At 41.6% G+C, this 18871-nt stretch overlaps 1 protein-coding gene across 4 annotated transcripts in view; it reads left to right on the top strand.

Moving 5' to 3' along the window:
• arf1 (ADP-ribosylation factor 1) overlaps nucleotides 1-18871 on the top strand; it is a 29160-nt gene that overhangs the window by 181 nt on the left and 10108 nt on the right. Inside the window, exon 1 of one of the 4 annotated variants that reach the window (XM_069922132.1) lies at nucleotides 69-148. The exons of 2 other annotated variants lie outside the window; for them this stretch is intronic. Coding sequence is in view for 1 of the 2 variants with exons in the window: in XM_069922129.1 (XP_069778230.1) it covers nucleotides 1429-1543 (115 nt within the window). In the remaining variant the exon portion in view is untranslated. Of the gene's footprint in view, nucleotides 1-68; nucleotides 149-1413; nucleotides 1544-18871 lie in introns of those variants that run through there. One more of the 4 variants, XM_069922129.1, reaches the window with a different exon arrangement.

The raw sequence follows: 18871 nt of genomic DNA, 5'->3' as shown, positions 1-18871 counted from the left end.
AAGGGGAAAGGGGGGGGTTCGGGAGCGGAAAAGAAAACGGCGGGGGGGGGGGGGAGACGCCGCAGGATCCAGCGGAAAGGAAATAAAAGAGCACGGTTCACGGTCGGTCGGGCGGGGCAGCGGCCACCGAGCCTCCTTCAGCCCGCAGGTGGGTTCCCGCCCTGCGGCGGCCGGAGAGGAGCGGCTGGCGGCGGCGGCGCCGAGGGAGGGAGGGAGGGGGAGGGAGGGCGAGTCCGCCTCGGCTGATCGTCGACGAGTCGGGTCGAATTGTCGGGCTGAAGACCAGCTTGGCGGAGCCGCCATCTTGGGTTGAACAGTTATTTGCGGTGGGTGGGGGGGTGGGGGGGGGGCCTTGCACGATCAAACGCCCGGTTTCTGGCGAGCACTAAATCTTTCTTCTCCCCCCCCCCCCCCCCCCGCCGCCGCCGCCGCCGCCGCCGCCGCCTTTTTACGTCCCGGGGAGGTTTTAGTAGCAATCGTCGTGAATTTCGGAGCGTCATAGGGAAGTAGAGAGCGACGCGAGGACTATCCGGCCCGATGGGCCCGAGAATGGAGAACGTGTTCCATCTTCTAGCACTTCATTTCTCGAACCTTATTTGGAGAAAAACAAATCTCTCTTTTAATTTTGAATTGAATGCACCACAGAGCCGCCTTGGGATTGGAAGAGAGAAATTCACCGTTCAATTCCCGAACTGGCCTTCAGTCGCATCCCCATCCTCCCCAGTCCTGGATCCTCCTGCCAGTGGAAACATTTTTCCCTGGAATTACGTCATTCTCTTAATCGTCTTGCAATGGAAGGATTCCCAATCCTCCCCACCTCTCCCTCCCCACCTCTCCCTCCCCACCTCTCCCTCCCCACCTCTCCCTCCCCACCTCTCCCTCCCCACCTCTCCCTCCCCACCTCTCCCTCCCCACCTCTCCCTCCCCACCTCTCCCTCCCCACCTCTCCCTCCCCACCTCTCCCTCCCCACCTCTCCCTCCCCACCTCTCCCTCCCCACCTCTCCCTCCCCACCTCTCCCTCCCCACCTCTCCCTCCCCACCTCTCCCTCCCCACCTCTCCCTCCCCACCTCTCCCTCCCCACCTCTCCCTCCCCACCTCTCCCTCCCCACCTCTCCCTCCCCACCTCTCCCTCCCCACCTCTCCCTCCCCACCTCTCCCTCCCCACCTCTCCCTCCCCACCTCTCCCTCCCCACCTCTCCCTCCCCACCTCTCCCTCCCCACCTCTCCCTCCCCACCTCTCCCTCCCCACCTCTCCCTCCCCACCTCTCCCTCCCCACCTCTCCCTCCCCACCTGCTTTTGCTAGGGGCTCTCCTCGCCCTCCTGACTCCCCCATTCACTTTTCCCTCCACATCCTTTTCCTCCTTTCATGGGGGGGGGGTGGGGGGGAAAGAGGCAGAAGAACAATGGTTCCTGAATGTGCATTGGATGCCCCAAGCTCTTCTCGAATCTGAATTTGTGGCTCTCTTCACCTCTACGTCAGAGTGGGCAGCTGCTTGGCAGGCACCGACATTCTGTGTGTGGATTCAAGGGAGAATTCCAGGTGACTCGCCATTTTCATTCTCCTCATCATTTCTGCACAGGCGCTGCTATTTTCCAGCCTCCTCCATCGCCATGGTGAGGGTGAACGTAAACCCAAGGAACAATATAGAATTTTCCTCCTGGACCACCTTAGACCCAATGCCACAAACATTGACTTTTCCAATTTTAGGAAATTCCCATCTCTTTTGTTTAACTATTTACTTCACTTGTTTCCACCCTCACCTTTGTCTCACCTCACAACTGCCCCTCATGTGGCCTCTTCCCCTACCTGTCTCTCTACCTCTCCCACCTTATGCATAGTATTTCCTCTCTCCCCCATTTGGCCTCTTCCCCTACCTGTCTCTCCACATCTCCCACCTTATACATAGTATTTCCCCTCTCTCCCCATGCGGCTTCTTCCCCTACCTGTCTCTCCACCTCTCACCTTGTGCATAGTATTTCCCCTCTCCCCCCATGTGACTTCTTCCCCAACCTGTCTCTCCACCTCTCCCACCTTATGCATAGTATTTCCCCTCCCCGCATGCGGCTTCTTCCCCTACCTGTCTCTCCACCTCTCACCTTGTGCATAGTATTTCCCCTCTCTCCCCATGCGGCTTCTTCCCCTACCTGTCTCTCCACATCTCCCACCTTATACATAGTATTTCCTCTCTCCCCCATGTGGCCTCTTCCCCTACCTGTCTCTCCACCTCTCCCACCTTATGCATAGTATTTCCCCTCTCCCCCCCCCCCCATGTGGCCTCTTCCCTTACCTGTCTCTCCACCTCTCCCACCTTATGCATATTATTTCCCTTCTCCCCGCATGTGGCCTCTTCCCCTACCTGTCTCTCCACCTCTCCCACCTTATGCACAGTATCCTATCACCTTGGCTCCTCATTCTTCTCTTTTCTCTCTCTTTCCCTCCCCCCCCCCCTCCTTGATTTAATTACTTCCAAATGGGAGTGAGGAACAAACTATTGTTTGAAAACATTTTTATGTTCAGAAATTTGGGCTTTCTCACACAAGAATATTCTGTCCAATATTCTTAATTTTGTAGACCTATATCTTCTTTCAAAGGAAAGAGATCCTGTGCATTTGACCAAAGCTGCCTTGATGAGAAATCAAGCTGTGACTACAGTAACAACTACCACATCCTCCCTAATCATTGGCTACAAATCCCGTGCATTATTCCCACCTGCATGGGGTGCGTTCAGAGAGAAAAGCACATTTATGGGCAGGTCGACAAAGCATTAATTTGCAAGAAAACTACCATGGTGAAAGCGTGAAATTGTACAAAATAGAATAAATATTGAGGCAGAGATTAGAAATTAGTATGTCCCATAGTGGTATGAAGCTCATGAAGTATTTTTAAGAATGGTTACTGTAAATGAAGATATAAGAGTTTCTTGTTTTGTTCCTGGTCTAAAATGTAGATTTTCAATGCAAACATCTACTTATAATAAATTATTAAAATGCAACTGAAAACCCATTGTTAAATGCTAGTGATTTTTCAACTCTGGTTTCAAATGTCAGTGCTAAGCTGGCATGCCAGTTGAGAAGAGGAAAATATTTACTTTAATCTAAGGTAATCTGATGAAAGGTTCTGATCCAAAATGTCAACTGTTCTTTTTCTCCCATTCAACCTGCTCTTGAGTTCCTGTAGCAAATTGTTTATTGCTACAGACTCTAGCATCTGCATTTTCTCATGCATTATCTTCTCAGATTGTCCTTTTGGTAACATTTGCACTGATAGATGCTTGGAATGTAGACTGTAACTTAAGGACTATAATTTATGAATTGCATAGGACCCCTTTTTTTCCTTTCCCTCCCATTGTTGCTGTAATAAAACCATGGTAACATCACCAATGCATACTTTTCCAACTAGCACAACTTGTAGATCAGACTGCAGATGCTGTAAATAAAAAATGTTAAGAATATTTAACAGGTGAGTCTGCAGGGGGAGGGGTAAATGTTTTGGGTTGAATGTCCTGTGTCAGAACAAATTCTAATGAAAACCTTTTGACCCAAAATGTTAGCTTTTCTCTTTCCTCAGGCATATCATTTGGTTTTTGAATCAGTTTGAGGATCAGTAGTAGAGGCACAGTGCTTCCTTTAAAATAATATAAATAACTATGTGTGTGATAGGTTGTGTTTAATAAATCTTTTTCGAAGAGGTTACCGGGAAAGTTGAGGAAGGAAAGGCTGATTGTTATCCACAAGGACTTTGGCTTTGACGAGGTCGCACATGGGAGGTTAGTTAGATAAGTTGCTCGGTATTCATGGTGAGGTAGTAAACTGAATTTGATATTGGCTTTTTGGGAGAAGCCACAGAGTGGTAGTGGATGATTGCCTCTCTGACTGAGTACCTGTCACTAGTGGTATGCTTCAAGGATTGATGCTGGGTTCATTGTTGTTTATCATCCATATCAATGATCTAGATGATAATGTGACAATTGACTGAGCAGGTTTACAGATGACACAAATATTGGAGGTGCAGTGGACAACAAGGAAGGCATACAAAGCTTGATTAGGGATCTGGACCAGCTGAAAAAGTAGGCAGCAAAATGCCAGATGGAAATTAATGTAGACAAGTGTGAGGTGTTGCATTTTGGAAGGAGAAACCAAGGTAGGGTTACCAAGGATGATAAATGGTAGGGCACTGAGGAATGCAGTAGAACAGAGGGACCTGAAAGTGGCATCACAGGTAGATAGGATTATAAAGAGAGCTTTTGGCACGTTGGCCCTCATAAATCAAAAGTATTGAGTATAGGAGTTGGGATGTTAAGTTGAAGTTGTATAAGACAATGGTGAAGCCAAATCTGGAGTATTGTATGTAACTACAGGAAAGATGAATAAAATTGAAAGAATGCAGAGAAGGTTTATTAGGATGTTCCTGGGCTTGTGGAACTGAGTTACAGGGAAAGTTTGAAAAGGTTAGGACTTTTTTCCCTGGAGTATAGAAGAATGAAGGGAGATTTGACAGGGGTATACAAAATTATGATGGGTATAGATAAATGCAAGTCGGTTTTTTCCATTGAGTTTAGGTGAGATCCAAACCAGAGGACATGGGTTAAAGTGAAAGAGGAGGTTTGGGGAAAAACTGGGAATTTCTTCACAGAGAGTGGTGGGAGTATGGAATGAGCTGCCAGCTGCAGTGAATGCAGGCTCAATTTTAACATTTAAGAAAAATATGGGTGGGATTATGGACTGGGTGCAAGTCTGTGGGACTTAGTAGAATAATAGTTTGGCACAGATGGAAAAGACCATAGGGCCTTTTTTCTGTGCTGTGATAGTCTATGGTCACTTTAAAATTTAGGCATTCATGGGAAAGATTTTTGTGATGGGGATGAACAAGAAGGGTTGGTGTGTACAAATGGAATGAATGTTAAGCAAACTATAGACGTTTGACAACTGCATGTGTCTCGTATGCATTGCATTCCTTTTAAAATTAATTTCTCTAACATAAGAATTGCATATAGGAAAATAAAATAAACTTCAGCTACTGGAAATACTTGGGTCAAGTAGCATGCTATTGTTTCATCTGATTTGCTGATTATTTCCAGGAATCTTGTGCAGTGTCAGGCTCAGAGGATTGCTACTCCTAAAATATAAAATTGGTTATCATTTGAACAGTCTGATAGATCTCCAGGTGTGAGACTTTTGAACCTGGCTATCCTAGAACGTTCAAGGTTTATAAACTTGCAACAAGCTTTGTTTGGCATACCTGAATTTTTTTTTGCCAAATGATTTGAAACTATTGGTTACATTTATTAAAAACATGAGAATAATGAGGGAGAGGATGGGACACTAGAATAAAGGATGGCATTTATGGCTTGGTATTCGTAAGTGAGCAAGGTAATTAGTGCTAGATTTTTTGAGGAGCATTAAGGTGGATATTGGGCTTGATAGGTAGATCCCATGTAATTGAAAGAGGCAAGTGAAAAGGTTGCTGGGGCCTTGACAAAGATCTTTGCATCCTCATAAGCAATTGAAGAGGTCCCATGGGGATTGGAGAGTAGCTAATGTACCTTTGTTCAAGAAAGGTAAAAAGGATAATCTAGGAACTTGTAGGCCAGTGAAATTTTCATCAGTGGTAGAGAAACTGTTGGAAAAAAAATATTTGGGTTGGTGTTTATGCACATTTTGAAAGTAATGGTTAGATTTGGGACAGCCAATATTGCTTTGTGAGGGGCAAATGTTATTTTACCATTTTAAGATTTTTGAGATGAGGAAGATAGTTTATGAGGGTTAGGAACTGGATGTTATCAAGAGTTTGACAAGGTCTGCTATGGTAGGCTGCTTCAGAAAATGCGGATGCATGGGATTCATGATATTCTGGATATGAAATTGGCTGGCCCAAAGAAGCAGAAGGATGTTAAGGGCTGGATGTCTTGTCACCATGAATGTTCGACTGAGATTGCTGTTGAGATTCCTATGTAAATTACTTGGATTTTAAAAAATGTGGGTGACTTTGTAAATTTGCAGATGGTACTAAGATTGGTAGAGGTGTGAACAGTGCAGTATTTTATCAAAGAATGCAATGAGCTATAGATTATTTATAGATATGGGCTGAGAAATGGCAGATGGAGTTTAATCTGGACAAGTGTGAAATGTTGCACTTTTGGAGGGCAAATGCCAAGGGAAAAATGGTAGGGCACTTAAAAACATTGATATACAGAGGGATCTGTGGATCCGGGTCCTCAGATTAGTGAATATGGCCATACAATTCGATTGGTGGCAAAGAAGCAATATGCCATGCTTGGCTTTATTGGGCAGAGAATAGAGTCTAAAAGTGAGGAAGTTGTATTGAAATAATGTAAAACTTTGGTCAGTCTGCATTTGCATACTGTGTAATTCTGGTTGCCCCATTGTACGAAGGATGTAAAGGCTTGGAAAAGAGTACAAAAGAAGTTTGCCAGGATGTGGACTGCTTTCAAGGGTATGAGTTACAGAGAGAGATTGGACAAATCTTGGTTGTTTTCTCTGGAGTTTAGGTTTTTCAGGAGAGATGATAAAGGTTTAGAAAATCATGAGGGGTATTGATAGGGTATCTTTTCTATGGATAACAGCATCATACTAGAGGAGATGTATTTAAGTTGAGGTGGAGAAGGTTTAATGGTGAAGAATGAGCCAAATATTTTGCATAGTGATAGGTGCCTTAACCAGCTGCCAGCAGTAGTGGTGAAAGCAGGTACAAGAGTTAATAAAAGGTATTTAATAGGCTTTAAAAGATTTTATTCATACCCCTGGTTATTTTTATATACTTCTACAAGGTCACCCTCAGTCTCTACAGGGAAAACAGAAGCAGCATCTATCTTTAACTTAAAGACCCTGAGTCTCGGTAACATTCTAGTCATTCTCTTAATATACCTTTTCCAATATAATAACATCCGTCCTATACCTGGACAACCAGAACTGTGTACAGTTTTATCTTTTGTGCCCCAATTTTTGTCCTCAGTTGCTTAACCAATGAAGGCAAGCACGTCAAATGCCTTTCTTAATCTTGAGTCTTTATTTTCATGGAAACTCCTAGGGGAAAGTTGATGAAGGATGTTGCCTGCATGAATTTTAGTAAGATCTTTGACAATGTCCCAAATGGGAGGATAGTCAGGAAGGTTAAGATGCTAGGTATTCATGGTGAAGTAGTGAACTGGATTCGACTGGCTGGATGAGAGAATGCAGAGAGCATGATTCCTTCTCAGACTGGAGATCTGTGACAAGTGGTATGCTTCAGGGACCATTGTTGTTTGTCATCTATATCAATGATCTAAATGATAATGTGGTAAATTGGATCAGCAAGTTTGAAGGTGATACTAAGATTAAAGGTGTTGTGAACAGCGAGGAAGGCTTTCAAAGCTTGCAGAGGGATCTGGACCAACTGGAAAAATGGGCTGAAAAATGGCAGATGGAATTTAATGCAGGCAAGTGTAAGGAGTTGCATTATGGAAGGACAAACCAATACACGCACAGTAAATGGTAGGGCACTGAGGAGTCTAGTAGAATAAGGGGATGTGAGAATACAGATACATAATTCCCTGAAAGTGGTGTCAGAGATGGATGGGTTTGTAAAGAGTGCTTTTGGCATATTGGTGGTCTTCATAAATTAAAGTATTGAGTATAGGAGTTGGGATGTTATGGTAAAGTTGTACAAGTCATTGGTGATGCCAAATTTGGAGTATTGTGTGCAGTTTTGGTCACCTAACGACAAGAAAGATATCAATAAGGTGTCACATAATCAGTTGTAATGCTTTTACATTTGGCATTTAAAAGCACTACAACTTCTCAAAAGAGAAGGTTTACTAGGATGTTGCTTGGACTTCAGGAACTGAGTAACGTGGAAAGGTTAAGCAGGTTAGGACTTTCTTCCCTGGAACATAGAAAAATGAGGTGATATTTGATATTTAAAATTGAGGAGGATAGAGTAACATGTAGGTAGGCTTTTTCAACTGAGATTAGGTAAGATTCACGCCAGAGGACATGGGTTAAGAAAGAAAGGGGAAAAGTTTATCGGGAACATGAGAGGGAACTTCTTTGCACAGAAAATGATGGGAGTTGGACTGACCTGCCAACTGAAGTGGTGAATGTGGGCTCAATTTTAACATTTCAGAAGAATTTGGACAGGTGCATTGACAGGAGAGGTATGGAGGGCTACGGCTGAGTGCAGGTCAGTGGGACTACGCAAAAAAAGGTTTGGCACAAACTAGAAGGGTCAAGGAGGTCTGTTTCTGTGCTGTGATGATCTATGGTCTCATCTCCAGGGCTCTGCCATTTACTGTGCAAGTCCTGGCATGGCTTGACTTACCAAATTGTGACACCTCCCATGTCAGTTGAATTCCATTTGTCATTCCTTGGCCCACCTTCCCACTGGACTACATCCTTTTGTAAATATGGATGTCCTTTTGTCTGCATTGATGGGACAAGGGTGGAAAAGTAGAACCTCCAAGTTCTTGGGAGTTCATAAGTCCTCTCTTGGAGTGAGCACATCAAGGCAACCATGAAAAAGACATACCAACCCCTCTTATTTTCTAAGGAGGAGATTACTATAAATGTCTTGGATTAAGAAGTGGAGGGCTGGGTTTGTAAGGTTGAATGTGTTGTGGATATTGTAGTGTAAAAGTTTTCCCCACTGCAAATTTATCTGTGAATAAAGAATTCAGCAGAGAATCACAGAACCAGTTTTAAAACACAAGCACTTTATTACTTCTACTGCAGTAACACCAGCAGGAGATAGGAGGCAATATGAACAGTCATTGGCTCTTTAGTGCTATATCCTTCTCAAAGTGCATCTTGTATAGTAAATAAGTTCAATGCCATAGTATGTTTTCACCTGTTCTCACTAATTGGAAATTAATTGGAAACCACTTTCACATTTCCTCATGGAACTGGAATGTCTTGTTGCCACATTGATCACATAAAGGTAACTCCCAAAGTCTTTAATCACTCATTCAGGACTGTCATAGTTAATAACTTTCACAGATGTGAAATGTTGTCCCTCATTGATGATAAAAGCATTACAACTGATTATGTGACACCTTTTTGGGGGAAATGAAGTTGTAATCGCTTATTTAGAAAACAAAATTTAAGGTTCATCTATGGTTACGATCTCATAATCCTTTGCATTCTACGTTGACCACTTTTACATCAGAAGTCCCAGAATTCTTTATAATGCCACAAGATAATGTGAAATTCCCAATAAACTTTAACAGTAGAAGGTTGTAGGTTTCATGATGCAGAGTTGGGTGGAGAAGTGTGGAGGTGGAACTTTAAAACAGAGTACGTAGTTAACAGCAGGATTCTTAACAGTGTGAAGGAACTGAGAGATAATGGAGTCCATGACCATAGATCCTACAAGGTTGCTGTGCTTGTTGGAGTGTTTAAGAATATATTCCTGACATCAGGCTTGCTGGTTGGTAATTGACAGGATCTTTTTGCTGCCTTTCTTAAATAATGGTACTATGTAAGCCCTGCCCCTCCGACAACTTCGCTTTTGTCAAAGATGCAAGTATCTTTCAGGTCCATTGCAATTTCTTTATTAGCTTCTCACAAAGTTCAAGGATGTGCTTAGACAAGATCTGAGTTTTTATCCACCTGAATGTATTCATTAATTTTATTTGCTTTCCATTTAATTTGCTCATTGTGCATGCTTTTTTCCTGTTATGTTTGGTTTTTTACTTTTGCTTTATATTGTGTCCAACTTGTTCTATAATGTTTGTAATTTAAATGCCAAGAATTTTTTTTTAATTTCTATTGTTTTGATTACCTTCCCCATTATACAACTAAACTTTACCGTTGTTAATTCAGCACCCATATCCCCTTTCCTGTCCTGTATTCAGCCTAATTTGTATGCATTGGTCATTTCCAAAATCACAATACTTTTTGTGTTATCCCATTTGAGTTATGAGAGTTTATTGTATACTTAATGTACAGATAAACAAAATTTTCTGTCAGAATAAGAAAATGATATTTAGGTCGATGTCCCACATTTGTATTCTAAAGTGACCTCAATTTGAAACCATTTTAAAACTTGCCAAGTTTTGAATAATTTAAATCTATCAATATTATTGTTCAGTTGCATTTCTCAACATCAGATCTATCCTAACCAAATCCAAACGTGTATTATTTAAAAGGCAAAGGAGGAAAAACCCAACACCCAACCCCAACCAACCAATTTTCCGCTGCAACCGTGTCTGCCTGTCCCGCATCGGACTTGTCAGCCACAAACGAGCCTGCAGCTGACGTGGACTTTTTACCCCCTCCATAAATCTTCGTCCGCGAAGCCAAGCCAAAGATTTCTTGTTGTTTTATCCAACCTTTTCCTGCAGTATTCATCCTTGAACATATTTTGCATAGGAAAAGTCAGTTATCCAAATTAAATCTTGTTTTTGGTACTCTTGACTTGAAAACAAAAAGGTAACTTGGGTCAGAGAATCATAAAACAAGAAATGGGGTAGGAGTAGGCATCTGCCCATTGAGCCTGCTCTGCCCTCCATTATGATCATGACTGCTCTAGCTGTGGTCTTGGTTATTTATTGTGTTACAAGTTATATTATATTTTGTATTATATGTCTTTAAAAAAGATAGTTTGTGGGGGGGGCGGCGGTTCAGTGTTGGTCACTCAGAGTAAAACCTCACATCTCATTTAAAATGCAAGAGCTTTGTTGAAGCTAGACAGTCACCAGTGGTTTTTGCAAAGTCAATGGAACAGCTTTGGAAAGAATTTCAAAAGGAGGTACAAATGATAAAGACTCATTGAAAAAGGCTCAAGTGCTGATAAAGATCTTTGGAGGATTGTGTTTGGATTCTTGGGAGGAGGCTTGGTTTTTACAAGCAGAGAGGAGAGAGAAGTCAGTTCTGCAGTAGCTTTTGGAGGCTGCAACATAGCATGATGGGGCAAGTTTCAGCAAGACACTGAAGTGACTGATCTGAGGAATTTAGTTTGTGTATGTGTGTATGTTCAATGAGCAACAAGTATCTCTCTGAAACCAACAAGAATCTAGCTGAGCAGTAACCATTTAACTTTAAGCACCAGAGCCTGGTGAAAATTCATAAATGTTGAATTCTGGGCACAGTATAAGAATTGCCTGATACTGGTGAACTGAGAAGTGAATGATTGGACTATTAAAGCAAAGAACATTCCTGAACATTTACACATTACATACACATGCGCTTAGAATTAGAAGGGGGTTAAGTTATTAGTAATAAGTTAAGTTTGATCCTGTTTTTATGTTTAAAGAAAATTAAAAGCAACTTTGTTTAAGTAACCATTGGTCTTGGTGAATTTCTATTGCTGCTGGGGTTTGGGGTCCTCTGGACTTAACAATTGTCATGTACATTAATTTGAAAATTTTATTTGCCATAAAGACACAAAAAGAAATGCCACTAGCCAGTGTCCCAACCAAGAGAGAAAGATGATCAAAAGAGTCCCCTCAGGCATCTTGTATACGTGGCTCCCACCATTCTCCTGATGCCACTGCCTTCTGAGCTCCGTAGCCACATGGCATCCTCTCTGTTCCAATGGTGAACTTGAACTCCAGGCATCCAAATCGCCTTCCTCAGCTCCAATTCCAAATGAAGACCATTAATGCATGAGGCCCTTCAGGAATCCTGCTAGCTATCGGCATCTTGACACATTTTGGTCCTAATACCTGGTTCCCACAAGCCAATTTCCAGCAGCATGCAGAGTTCATTGGCTGTTGAGCTCCTGGCTGGTCCTCTCCTGTGCACTCATACCCTGTTGGGTCTTCTCCCAGGCTTCTCATTCTTGGTAAGTTGATGTTCTGGTGTCCCATGCCACCTACCTGCCTTTTCTCTATAACTCTTTATTACCTTGTTAAGCAATAAAATATCTATTTAACCATATTAAATACTACATTGGTTGTATAATACAGTGCCAAGTGACCATGCTGAGCAAGTTGGAACACTATGCTTGTCCAGTTGCCTACATTTGGTCACTTCCTGCTCAAATATCTGTCCAAATGGTAATTCTACCCGTTTCTGTCTTTTTCTGATGGCTTGATCCAGATATAAACTATATTGAAAATAAGTTGCCCTTTAGGTTTCTCTTAAATTTCTCCCCTTTCTCATTAAGGCACTCTCCTCCAGTTCTTGAATTGTCTACCTGGAGATGTGAGTATTTACTTACCTGTGCCTGTTAAATAATGTCACCAGCAGATTCTCCATCTAACCAAACAGTCCAGCAACATCCTAGTGAATTTCTTCTAGACCCCTTTTGAAAATACTATCCTTCCTATAGCTGGGGAACCAGAACTGCACACATTATTCTAAATTGGTCTCACAAGCACCCTTGTATAGCTGTACCATGAGGTATGTATTCACTTCCTAGACAAATTAAGACAAGAGTACCAAAAGCACTATTCACCACCTTCTCCACTTTTATGGAACTATGCCACAAAGCTCTTCAGGACCCTGTCATGTATTGTGCAAGTTCTACTCTGGTTTGACTTGCCAAAGTACAACACTTCACATGTCAGAGTTCAGTGACATTTCACATGTCGATTTGCCACGCCATGCTTCATTTTTCCAACTGATCAGATCCTGTTGTACACTTGGATGTCATTCCTCAGAATCCACTTACACCACCAATTTTGATGTCAGCTGCAGATTTACTAATCACGTTAAGTACATTGTCATCCAAATCATTAATATCAATAACGAACAGCAATGGACACAATGCTGACCTTTGCAGCATGCCATTGGTCACTTTTCTCCAATCAGAAAAGCAACTCTCCCACTGCTAACTTCACTGAGCCAGTTTTTAATCAAATTGGCCAGCTCACCTTGGATTCACTGTGATATAACCTATCATGCAGGATCTCGTCAAAGACCTTGTGCAGCATTCTCCCTGACCTCAGCAATTTCATTGGCATGTCTTAAAAAAATTTTGTCGGATTCCTGAGACAGTCTCCTCTGCACAAGCCCATGCTGATGACTGCTAATCATATCCTGTTTATCCAACTACTGTTTATCCTGTCCCTCTGAAACCCTTTCAACAATTTTCCCACTCTCTGCCTTGTAATTCCATAGCTTGTCCTTGCTGTCTACTTTAAATAACAGCACATTAACTACACTCCAGTCTCTGGCACCACCTGAGGCTAAATGTGATGTAATATCTCAGCAAAGGCCTCCAGGTCTGAAGGTGCTCTCGATCAAACCCTGTCCATAATCGTCCACCTTAATGTGCTCGAGGGCTGCCAACACATCTTTCCAGGTACTTCAAGCATTAGCCCATGACATCACAAGATCTCCTTAAAGATCTATTTGACTGTTTGTGTATAGAACCATTTGAGTTTGGCGAGGTCTTACATGAGTATTTCTCATCTGTATTTACCAAGGATGTGGTGTTGAAAACTCGGCAATTTGGAAAGAGAATATTGATGTCTTGAAACCTATTGCAAAAGAGGAATTGCTGGTGATGCTTAAGTGTAGTTAAATTCCTGGGGCTTATCCAAGTCTATAGTAGGACATTGCTGGATCCCTGGCTTTGTTTGTATCACTAGTGAGGTACTGGAAGACTTGGAGGGTTGTGTCATTATTTAAGGGGTGCAAGAATAAGCCAGGGTAAGAGAGGCAAGTGAGCCTCCCATCAGTAGTGAGAAAGTTGCTCAAAGGGATTCTGAGAAACAAGATTTATCTGCAGCATCATGGCTTTCTATCATGGTGTGGGAACTCGAGTCTCATGAATTTAATTGTTTTTAAAAAGATTACCAGGAGGATTGACAAAGGCAAAATGGTAGATCTTGGCTGGACTTCGACAAGGTCATATATAATAGTTATCCAGAAGATTGAATCACATGGGTAAGATAGGGTTTGGATATAGAATGAGCTTGTTGGTAAAAATCAGAGGATAATCGGTTGTTTTCTAGATGGATGCCCGTGATCAATGGTGTGCCACAAGGATTGGTGCTAGGTCCACTGCTGTTCGTCTGTATTATTGACTTGGGTGAGAATTTAGTTGGTGTGATGAGTCAGTTTTCAGAAGAGATTACAATTGATAGTGAAGAAGGTGGATAGAAATCAATGGAAAAGAGCATCAAGAAATGCCCGATGGAATATAACTTAGCCAGTGTGAGGTGTTGAATCTTGGTAAGATTAACCATAAAGAGTAAATGACAAGGCCCTGGAAAATGTCTTAGATCAGAAAACTAAGGGATAAATGTATATAGTTTCTTAAAAGTGATGATGTAGGTAGACAAGGTGGCCTTTGGCATGTATGCCTTTAGTAGGTGTTTGAGTGGAAGAGTTGGGATGTCATTTTACAACTACAAAATGGTGGTGAGTTTGCACTTGGAGTATTGCCTGGCATTCTGATTGCCCAGCTATAGGAAGTAATGTAATTAAGCTGAAAAAGAATGGAGAAAAGATTTATGGATGTCTCCCAGAGAAAGGCTTAAGTTATCAGAGGAGACTTGTTAAGCTGAGGAGTTTTTTGCTGTAGCAAAGGGGGCGAGAAGAGACATTTATAAAGGTATATAAAATCATGAGGGTCATAGATAGGTGCATTGTCACACAGTCTTTCCTAGAGTAGGGGAGTAATAAAACTGGAATGCGTAGTTCTGTGGTGAGGGGGAAAATTTTAAAAGGACCTGAGAGGCCACTTTTCCCACACAGATCACCTGTGTGGGATGAGCTGCCAGAGAAAGGCAGCTACAATTACATCTAAAAGATATTTAGAAAGATGCATGTTTCAAGGGAGATGGGTGTGCAGATTGGGCTAGCTTTTTCCTCATGTTTTAGCTCTACAGTCAGAAGTAAATTATGAAAATCTGTAGGCATCTGGTTGAAGAAAAAGCACAAAATGTTGGAGAAGTTCAGCTGATCATACAGTGTCTTTTATGTAGCAAAGGTTAAAATATATAATTGACATTTCGGGCTTGAGCCCTTCCTCAAGGTATGAGAGTGCTGGCAGGCATCCAAAGGAAAGTTGGTGGGGGGAGGGGACAGAAGTGATCAGGAGGAGGAGGGGTGGCTGGGTGGGGAAGGGGGAAGGGAGGGGACAACTGGAAAGGGGGAGAGGAAAGAAGGTGTGCACATTTAGTGGAAGCAGAGAAGTAAAATGTTAATGTTTTCTGGCTGGAGAGTGCCCAGATGGGAAATAAGGAGCTGTTCCTCCAATCTGCAGGTGGTCAGGGTATAGTACATAAGGCATGGAAAGGTTTGGGAGTGACTCAGAACTGAAATGGTTAGCTACAAAAATTAACTGGGAAATACACATTAGGAGGTTTACAACTTCCTAACTTTCAAAATTATTATAAATCAGCTCAGTTAAAATATATGAATAGGATGTTTCAAGTGTTTCAAGCCCCTTGGTATGGGCTAACATTGCACTATCTCAGATTGGGGAAAAGAAGATGGAACAATGTATTTGATGGAATTCTCAGTTATTACGTAGTTATAATTTACCGGTATTGAAACATTTGCTTGAGTTATGGACAAATTTCGACTAAGACACCTTTGTTTCAAAATAAGCTTTTACCTTTTACAATCAATAATCAACTTTTGAAATTATGGAAACAAAAGGGAGTGAAATTGGTAGAAGATTGTTATGAGGCAGGATATTTTATTTTCAAAGAGTGAGAGAGAAATATGATATACCTTTGAGTACTCTCTACTTATTATCAGGTTAAAGCTTTATTATTAGATAATTTTGGGCATACTCTGCCTTCCTAGAAGAAATAGTTAGCTACTGGGAGGTCACTTTTCTTGCGAATGGTGTCGAGGTGCTGAACGAAGCGATCTCGTTGATGTAGAGAAGGCCACAAAGGGAGCACCGGATGCAGTAAATAAGTCCTGTGGATGTACAAGTGAAGTGTTGATTCACTTGAAAGACCTGGTTAGGGCCCCCGCGTGTGGTGAAGGAGGAGGTGTGTGTGTGTGTGTGTGTGTGTGTGTGTGTGTGTGTGTGCGCGCGCGCGCGCTTGCGTGCATTAACATTTTCTTTCAGATACAAGAAGCATAGGAATGGAGACAGTTTTGCTCATGCACCAGGTTTGACGCATTGAGTTGATTTCAGCTGCTCATTGAGACTAAGTATCTTGTTGCATAGAGACATAGACTCCAACTCAGTAAATATGTCAAATTTGTTGAGTTTTAGCAATTTTAAATAATGGTCACTAATGGAAGTAATGTGCTGGTGACACATTTAAATCAAATAAATTCTAAGCAAAACTCGAAATAAATGTCTTTTACAGTATCAGTTGGTACATTTCAATGTTTAAATCTCGACACCTTCAAACATTCAACGAACTTGTGCATCTCCCTCCTGTACGCTTGCTTCCTCATTGCTTTTTGTGATTCTGCCAATAACTCTGGAGTCATCGGCAAACTTGTAGGTAGCATTGGAATTGTCCCTGGCCTCACAGTGGTGGATGTATAATGAGTAGAGCAGTGGGCTAAGCACGTATCCTTGGGGTGCGCCTGTGTTGATAATCAGTGAAGAGTGGATGTTTCCAGTTCGTACTGCCTGGTATTCCGAGGAGAAAGTCAAGGATCCAGTTGTTAGGGCCTACAGTTTGTAGCTTCTCGACCAACTCTGAGGGCATAATGGTATTGAAGGCCAGGTTGTAATCGATAAAGAGCAGCCATATGTATGTATTGCTGTTTTTGAGGTGATCCAGATCTGAGTGGGGAGCCAGCGATATTGCATCTGCTGTGGAGTGATTATGACACTATGCGAATTGCAGCAGGTCCAGATCTTTGCTTAGGTATGTGTTAATTCTGGCCATGACCAGCTTCTCAAAGCCACAGTAGAAGTTAATGTAATTAAGACAATAAACACTTTATAGAGTTGTCTTCACATTTTAATTGGAGTACCTGGTATATCTTGAAATCATTTAAAAAAAAAAGATTTAATGCACTGAAATATAAACTTAGTAGGATTTGCAATATATAAATTTTTGACTGAACTGGACGATGCTTATATTTATACACAATGTATCCATTCATTTAACTTTAACAGTATTTCCTTCTATTTCTTTATTACTCACTTACTTTTTTTCTGATTTTATTTGGTGAAAGTTTCATACTGTATTCTAACAACATTCCAAGTAATCGCTCCTGAATTCTATATTTATTTATCACCTCCAACTTTGAACACCCATGCGGAAACACCTTCCAACATGCAAGATATCAACCACATTCATTAAAGAACCCTTTGATTATCTGCATTCCAAATTGTTTTTTTTAATTGCAATTGCCCAGCAATGAGATCTATCAAGTATGATGAGAAAGTGGAAAGAACTGTAAACCCAGCAGTAAATTACAATTGATATGATAATTCTGTGTACGGGTGTAATTGACAAAATACTATTTATCACCAGTTTGCATTGGACTTTCTTATTGAATTGCTGCAGCCCAAACACATGGCTTTAGCAAAGTTCTGAAGTGGGAGAATTCCATTTAAACAAGCATCCCATTCAGCTGCCCAAGATTTAGCTTGAAATGGAACCAGGGATGGTCTGCTTTATAAGGCTTAAGATTCCCATTGCACTTTGCACATCTACACCTCTATTAACCTCTACTTATCTCCGACAAATGCCACCATCTCCTAACCATGACCCACCTTAGACATTTGCATGCTATTTACTTTTTGACTCCATAACACTTTGATTGCTCTGACCTGAAAAAGTGGGACTACTAAACTAAAATATTAAAATATTTGAGTGTGTTAAGTATTTTTTTGTACATATTGGGGAAGTGAGGGGGCCATTCAGACTGAGTTGTGTTTTTTTTGTACAGATTGTTTGGGGGAGTGAGGGGGCCATTCAGACTGAGTTGTGTTATGGGCTATGTTAGTATGGTTATGGATAAATATGTCTTTAAAAGAGAAATTGTGGGGGTTTAGTGTAGGTTACACTTCACAAACAGACACTTGCATTTTAAATGAGATGTCTTTTGTAAAATATTAGGGCTTTGCTGAAGCTGGACATTGAGGCTCTAAGTGACTTTACAGAGACATTGGAATTGCTTTGGAAAGAACTTCAAAAGGAGTTGCGAATGGAACAAAGTCCAGGCTCAAGTACTGATAAGGTCTTTCAAAGATTGGGTTTGGAGCCTTGGGAGAGGTCATTTGGTTTTTACAAGCAGAGAGGAAAAAACAACAGGATTCTTTTATAGAGAGAGAGGGGTCAGTTCTACAACAGCAGTTGAGGCTGCAAAATGGCAAGCTGGCAGGCTTGTTGGAAAAACTCCATTTTGAAGGTAGGTTGTGAGTTCTGAGTAGAGCCTGTTTAAAAACCCTTGTAGTCCTTAGAAGAGGAAATAGCTGGCTAGAGTGTTTTTCCTGAAGTAAGGGGAAAAAAGAGGAACTCTGTGGTGACCTGGAAGAAGTAGTTATCATTTGGAAAACCCGTGATGTAAGTTTCTTTGGCAAGACACTGAAGGGACTGATCAAAGGAAATCAGTTTGTGTGTGTTCAAGGAGCAACAACTTTATCTCTGAAACCAAGAACCTTCCTGAGCGGTAACCATTTAATTTTAAGCACTAGAGCCTGGTGAAGATTCATAAATGTTAAATTTTGTGGACAGTATAAGAACATGGAGAAGTGAAAAGTGAATGATTAAATTATTAAAGCAAAGAACTTTCCTGATGAACATACACACATTACATACACGTGCACTTAGAATTAGAAGGGGATTAAGCTAATAATAATAAGTTAAAGGTTGATCCTGTTATATTTAAAGAAAATTAAAAACAACTTTTGTTTAAGCATTGTCTTGGGGAATTTCTGTTGCTGCTGGATTTTGGAGTCCTCTGGGCTCGTAACAGTTGAATCTACGTTTGCACTCATGACACTCATGTTCAAGCAATTAGATCAACTTCTTGAATTTCATTTTTA

Source organism: Narcine bancroftii, chromosome 2, assembly GCF_036971445.1.
Source record: "Narcine bancroftii isolate sNarBan1 chromosome 2, sNarBan1.hap1, whole genome shotgun sequence".
Classification (NCBI taxonomy): domain Eukaryota; kingdom Metazoa; phylum Chordata; class Chondrichthyes; order Torpediniformes; family Narcinidae; genus Narcine; species Narcine bancroftii.
This window is presented reverse-complemented; position numbering and strand designations above follow the sequence as displayed.